Source organism: Triticum urartu, chromosome 3A, assembly GCF_056163025.1.
Source record: "Triticum urartu cultivar PI428250 chromosome 3A, HENAU_Tu73, whole genome shotgun sequence".
Lineage (NCBI taxonomy): Eukaryota > Viridiplantae > Streptophyta > Magnoliopsida > Poales > Poaceae > Triticum > Triticum urartu.
The window spans coordinates 693,807,053-693,814,470 of NC_141875.1; the positions used below are offsets into that span (position 1 = coordinate 693,807,053).

General features: G+C 44.9%; 1 protein-coding gene across 1 annotated transcript; it reads left to right on the top strand.

Annotated features, from left to right (window-relative positions):
* Positions 1-1,817: 1,817 nt before the first annotated feature.
* LOC147981725 (uncharacterized) lies at positions 1,818-3,576 on the top strand. Its single transcript, XM_087517198.1, has one exon. It carries the CDS (start codon positions 1,846-1,848, stop codon positions 2,290-2,292), a length of 447 nt encoding a protein of 148 aa, XP_087373324.1. The 5' UTR covers positions 1,818-1,845; the 3' UTR covers positions 2,293-3,576.
* Positions 3,577-7,418: the final 3,842 nt, after the last annotated feature.

Consider the following 7,418-nt stretch of genomic DNA (forward strand, 5'->3'; position numbering starts at 1 on the left):
CAGAGGACGTATTAAGTAGTTTTAGCATACAGTAATTCCATTAGTTCATTGTCAAGTTATAGAGTTCATTAGTTCTATAGCATCCAGTAATTTCATTCGTGGAAGTGAAGTACTATAGCATCCAGTAATTGTCAAGTTCTACGTATCTAGAGGATGACCAAAGCTGATACATGGTGGAGCAGAGATGGAGAGCACCGCAGCCACACTGGATCGTGGTCGTCAGTTGTGGTGGTCAAGTAGGCAGATGTCCAAACCGAAGTCAAAGCCGTTGGGTACGTGTTCCATGCATCATCAGTCATCACCTTGAGGCAGTGGCAATGTGAGAGGGGCGTGCCCAAGGCGTAGGGTTCAGAGATGTCACTGTCTCACTGATATGTCTACCAATTGCACATATAACAAGAGAGGATGTGGTGTGCTGTCTTCGCGTTCGCATCCGAAAGTCCTGGTGGGGATGGAGTAGAGCCGCAGGCCCGCAGCTTGTCCGGCTTCCCATTCTCCATCCGTCATCACACAGATCGGCTGCCCCTTGCGGTACAGCACCTCCCCGGCAAGCAGATCAATCCCCATGAATTCAGTCACCGAGATTCAGCTAAGTCCATGAGCGAACATATCCGCCATGACGTGGACCTCTGGCGTGAAGACCATGTGCCAGGCCCCGCAGGGCGCGTTGTCGCCGGTGAGGTCGGTGTTGAGGTCTTGAGAAGGCACTTTCCCACGCAGGGCTCCTTGGGACGCACCTGTTGGTCACCACCCCCTCATCCCCCTTCCCCAGCGCCGCTGCTAGTCCACGCGATGAGAGAGGGAGAAACGACGGGAAGGCGAGGGAGAGACTCAGGAGTGGTCAGTGCCGGAGCAGATCGAGAGGTGAGGGAGTCGAGTGGGTGGCGGCGGTGTGCCATTAGAATAGGGTTTGGGAGGAGCGAATTGCGGAAGTAGAAGTGATCAGGAACTGAGTGAGATTAGTTAATTGGGCCGTGGTCCATAGGCCCGATCAACAGGAACGCTTTGATTTTTCTACCGGATTAGCGCCCCTCCAGCACAGCTCGCGCAATGAAAAATCGGATGGCCAGAAACTCATAAATCATAACAATGGACGGTCTAGAGGCTGATGGTCTGTGAGGGCTGGGAAGGTGTTTAGTTTTAATATATCTAAATTATAGAATATGCTATCAAAAACTACATCAATTATTATAGGTTGATATGATCTCTATTAATTTGTTCCGCCAATTATTTTGTAGTTGAAAATCGTTTGTGCGCCCCCTTTTTTCCTTGTAAAGATATGTGTTCTATTCAAAGCAATTTGGGTGAGTTTTATTTTTGAATTGTGGTAGTTTATTGATGGATATTTTTAAATTTAGAATTTAGGTGTTGATCTATCTGTTAAAAAATAGCTTGACCAGTGTACACATTGGGTGTCATGGCCTATACATTGCCGGTAGAGGCCACATGCATTGGGTATCGCCTTGATTGGTTTTATCGGGGCCTTTGAGAAGAACTTGGTGAATGTTATTAAAGTAGAAAATTAATTTCCGTTAAAATAAGAGACATATTTAATTCCACCTCAATGAATGTACAGTACAGATTTTTTTAGAGGGAATTAAATGTTTATTTTGTTGCTACGATTTAAAAAATTAATGAGCATATATATCTTATATTTATCTAATTTATATGAGAATATTTTTAGTAGGAGTATATTTCCTATTAACTTTGGTGACAACTGAATACACATTTATTGTATACCAAATATTTATAAATTTATCTCTATATATAGCCTGCATATTTTTGTGCCGAAACACAAATATATTTGCAAAGCTTTAGTTGTCAGCCTGAGCTAGAGCATCAACAATGGCGAAGCACACTACCCTCCTCCTCGTGGCAATAGTAGCCATCCTTCTCACTGCCACCGCTGCCACCCTGGCCAAGGCCCCAGCCCTTGCAGCCAAGCCGACAGCGTACGAAATGCTAGGGCGATATGGCTTCCAACAGGGCATCCTCCCGCAGGGAGTGCATGACTACGAGCTCCGACCGGACGGCTCCTTTGAGGTACACTTCTCCGATGAATGCCAATTGCGTGTCGACGGCGAGTACGACATCCACTACAGCACTCGGGTCGCCGGGAACATAAAAAATGACTTGATCAGTGGTCTCGAAGGAATTAAGGTGAAGGTCTTTGTTGCGTGGGTCAGCATAAAGGAGGTTGGCCGTGATGGGGATGAGCTTAGGCTGCACGCCGGGATGATATCCAAGTCATTACCGGTAGACGTTTTCTCCTCTAGCCCGAAGTGTAACTGAAGCTCGACTGCAAGATCGACACAAGTGTCGCCACCCCAGTCTGTCTCTTCGATCACGTTGCTTGACGTTTCCTTCTTTCTTTGTAGGATTGATTATGCACGTTGGTGCTTGTTTTGCAACCCCTTGCCATCTTACCAATTTATGTACTCCCATTGTAGTAGTATGGGCTGAGATTGAATGATATAAAAAAGTGCCTTTTGTTCGTGATTGCAAAATTTATTTCTAAGATTTCAATTAACGAGGTGTTGGACCGTGAATGGGTTATCTGATTAGAGAAGGCATAATGGTATTGTGGCACAAAAGGAAACTTTCACTTAATTAGCTCTCAGCATCATCTTAGATATAATTAGAAATTTTTTATCTTAAAGATAGCTTACCACATTTCCGATGTCGTATCTTTTTTGCGAGGAAATTTTTTATTTATTAATCATGCCACGTCAGCATTGGAGCGAGCCGAAGACGCGCCGTCGTCATCGCCCCTCCCTCACAGGAGTCAGACCAAACTTGTTGTATTAGATAGTCGGAAAGTCGTCGTGCTAAGGCCCCATGGGATCAGTGCACAGAACAGTAAACGTTGCCTATGAAGAGAAATATAGATCGAAAGGATCCAACATGAAGACACACGATAAAGATGAACACAGACTGGATCCATGCAGATCCACCAAACACTAGCACCGACTGAATCTAATGAGATCTGCCGAAGACACACCACCACATGCCCTTCGATGACGCTAGATGCATCACCAAAATGGGCGCTAGGCGGGGAAAACCTTATTCCATCTTTAGAGTGACACCATCGCATGGTCTTCCTGAGCAAGACACAAACCATACACAAACTCACAAAAACACCTAACGGGGGCAAGATCCCTCCCGCTGGCAAGGGCCAAGGTCCACCACTCCTTCATAAAGATTTTGATAGATACTTTCATATAAATATTGACAAACACATGTTGGTTTGTTACATTGAAAAAATAAACGTAGCAATGTAATATTCTACACACTCCCTCTGTTTTAAATTAATTAAAAAATTAAATTTGTCCTAATTGAAACAAAAAATGACCAAAAAAATTTATCGACATCTACAACATGAATTTCTAAATATATGTCCGTACTCTATATATTTGATAGTGTATATTTTAGCACATGTTTCTGTAGACTTTGTCAAAAGTTTAACTTGGAATATATCTAGATCTTTAATTAAATTGAAATTGGGTAAGTAATATTTAATGCTTGTGTGCAGTGTCGGAGCTCGGCATTTATTTTTTTTTCTTTAAAAAAAGGTGTGGTAATGAGATGATTCAATTTCATTCCTAAATATGTTGGCTAATTGGCAACCGGTACATTTGTCCTTATGGGCTGGTGGGGCAGCCAAGATTGTTCTAGAATGTCCGCCACAGCTTGCATGCCTCAAAGAGATGGGTTGATTAAATGTAATTCCTCTAAAAAAATTAAATGCAATTGAGAACCGTGTGAAGAGGGGTAAATATTCCGCGTGTAAGGCTGGGCGTGTGAACCTAAACACGCATGTTACTGAAAAAAAACCTAAACACCCATTTCCGGTGATTATATGGGCCGTCCCACTCGAGACATTGTATTGTTTCCTGCTTCTATTGTTACGAATATCCTGATTTACTTGGGCTTTTCTGTTCTTCTTTCTTTTTCTCTTGCATTTCATTTTTAATATTATTTTTCTGTTTGTTTTAATTTTTTCATAGAAACTTTCCCTTTTCTATTTTTTATTCATGAACGCCTTTTAAATTTTAAATGCTTCAACTAAAATTCGAGATTTTGTTTTTATTTCATTAACATTAGTTTTTATAAAATATTAAATTCATGAACTATTTTAAATTGAAAACGTTTTGAAATTTGCAATTATTTTCATATTTGCGAGATTTTGTGAAATTGATTTTCATTAAAAAAGAAATGTGAAATTTTTAAAAATTCTTTAACATGTTAAATTTATGTAATACTTTAAAATAGTTTGCAATTATTGAACATTTGTGTGCATTTTTTTAAACTCAAGAACATTGTATAAAATATCGTCACCGTTTGTAAAAATTAATGTAGTTGCAAGAAGAAAAAAACAAGTTAAAAAACTGTTTAGCCCATCGCTAACATATAATAAAACTGATCGAACAAACAACCAAAATTACGTAGAATGGTAAATGGTCCGGATCACAACGCCAACTTGATTTTGTGTGTGGTCAACGTCTCGTGAAATGTTTGATATCTGGAACAACTATGGACCTATGGTAGTGCAACACTATTTGGCACCTGTACGTGACTACATGTACGATTTTGTGACCATTTTCATTATCTTAGTTTCAAAGTACTACTTCCCCGTTGAACTCCTTTACTAGCGGCTGTAGCGGGGACAGCTATAATGTATGCAGTTTCACAACAAAATAAAATATAACGCTTGTAGATATTAGTGTAAACAAAGGAGCCTACTCAGAAAAGGGGGACATGAGAAGAAATAATGACAAAGAACTGGCGGTCTTAATAAGATCATCTGATAGCTCTGCCAAAGTCAAGTCATATGTACGCCAATCACCATACTAACCGTAGTTTTTTGTTCGAGGCTCAAAATTTGGTCTTGTACAGTCGCCATAACGACCTTGGCCTCCATACTTCTTGCAGGCCGCTTCAAATCGATCATGCGGCCCTATAAATTTGTAGGCTGCAGGGGTTTTGATATGGAGCGGGCACCAAACCCAACCGCTCGCGAAGGAATGAAGTTTGATGCCATCTTCTTCCTTCTATATCCAGTCCTGCCAATGATGCAGTCATCTGTACGTCCGCCACCTTGACTCTTGGCAATAGCGCAACCACTTTTGCACTGAGAAGAGCACCCATTAATGACAAATGACGTGTGTCGCACCCATTTACCTACCACGACCGTCAATTCTAACCCCGTTTCCCACCGGAGCATTCCCTTTTGCATGTATATAAACCGGCCCGCCTCCTCGGGGCGCCACTACTCACCCATCTTTGTTGTCGGCACCACAACCACCCACATCTGCCATGTCGGGGCAGTGGAGCCGTCCTATCGGATCTTTCCCCTGCAAGACCGAAGAGGACCGTGTCGAGAGAAAGTTCTGTGAGAGGGCTTGATCGTGGTCTAAGTGGGTCAAGGAGGATTGGCTCAATCAGGCTGAATCAACTCTTGGGATGGAGCGCTTCCCCGCCGCCCAGCACTACCTTGCCTTCATGACAACTACCGCCTTGGCAGTGTTGTAGCTTAGTCTCGTAACGAAGACACACATGTGCTCATAGACCTCCAGACTGTCGAAGTGGAAGAACCCGAAGAATCTCGTCTCTGAGGTCACTTCCAAATAGAGGAAGAGGTCACACTAGATATTTACGATTCAATAAATTAGTTGTATTTTGATTTCGTTAGTTGAAATCGTGCTAGTAAGCATTGTGGAAATCAAGTTCAAAGCAAGCTTGAGTTTTCATCAATTATTGTTGATGAGATGGGGAAGAAAAAGTTCTTATTAGCCCATGAAAAATGGTTCCCACCAGCAACAAATTTTGGAAGGCTTTGTTTACAGCATACAGCCGGGCCTCTCATACCCGTCTGAAACACCCGGGCAGGTCATCCGGTCACTGAATGGTCCAAAAAATCAACCCAACCGGACCTCTCAAACCACAGACAAACACCCGGGATGGTCGGCACCCCTCATATCCAGGCCAAATATAGGGCGGATATGGGGTGGTCTGGGCGCGTCTGCGTGACAGGTCCAGCTCACCACCAACCCCAAAGCTATCCCACAAAAAAAAACACAATCCGGGCACCTCGCTCCAAACCCTAGCTCACTATCTCTTGCTCCGTCTACTCCTTTCCCTCTTCGATTCCAGTCCCCTCCACTATGATGACCAGCTTGGGCAGTGACTCCAACTCCGAGCTCGACTACAAGGAGGAGATGGCCCTCTGCATTGCACTGGAGCAGTCCAAGGTGGAGACCAGCGACAGCTCTAGATCTGGAGCGTCGCCGCAGCTCCCCCGCCGGCGCAACGCGAACGCCGGAGCTGCACCCCCCTGGCCCGCACGCAGCGACGCCAGGACAGCGCAGTCCGCACGGCCCCGCGTTGTCTCCATCCCGTGCCGGCCGCTCCTCCACGCGACCAGTGGTGGGTGCTTGTCCCTGCGCCGCCGACTGCACGCGGACTCCGGAATTGGAGTAGCGCGCTGCACGCCGCGAGAGGCTGCGTGCATGGGTCTCCATGCATGTGTCTACCGCCAGTCCCTCACGACGGCGGAGACGGATGCTCACCGCCTCCGATGGAAGAACGCCAAGGCGCTCCTGCTTGCTATTGAGCATCGGAGCGTGAGGCGAAGGAGGCAGCAGTGAAGAGGCTCGGGTCGCCAGGCTTAATCGGGAGCAGGACAGGGTGGTCCATTGGATGAAGGGGTTCATTGTCCTCTCTGACTCTGACTCTGACAACGGCGACAGCTGCACTTCCTCGTCGGACGACCAAGAACCTTCACCAGCCGCGGATACCTACAGCTGCGCCGGTGACCGGAAGGGCAAAGGCCCGGCGAGGAAGTGGTGATCCTCCCCTCCTTAATGTTTATATTGTTTTTAGTTGTAGTAGTTTAAGAACTTGTCCGTTGACGAAGTTTGTTAATGTCCATTTGCAGTCGATCTTGTGTTCCTTTGTAGCCGATTTTTGTTGTTCGTCGTCTGATCACGTAGAGTAGATCAACGTTGCATGTGTAGTATGTATATAAGGCGCCGGATATGAGATACGCGGATGCAGACTGGCAAATAGGAGGCGTGCCCGGTTAGTGCCCGCCGACGCGTTCGGGCGCGTCTGTGGGTGTTTGAGGGGCCGGATTTGCCCATCACGACTGTAGATGCTCTTAGAGTGGTTCTGAGTTCGCACGTGGACTCTGGAGCCTTCATAATTTATAGCAATCGCATGCATAACGAATTTGAAGATCCAAAATATGGCGCATCTGCTAGAGTTGCTCTAAACTAGCCAAGAAGAAACCAAAATTATTCAACCAGGCTCGGCAATAGGCTCCAACTGGTGATTCTTTGAGCCCACATCATTGAAGGTAGGATGGAGATAACTGGAATACAAAAATTGGGAAATCTATTAGATTAATTGATATGGCA

What these genes read in the sequence shown, in the direction of transcription:
- LOC147981725 (XM_087517198.1), top strand. Translation starts at nt 1,846, where the DNA reads ATGGCGAAGCACACTACCCTCCTCCTCGTGGCAATAGTAGCCATCCTT.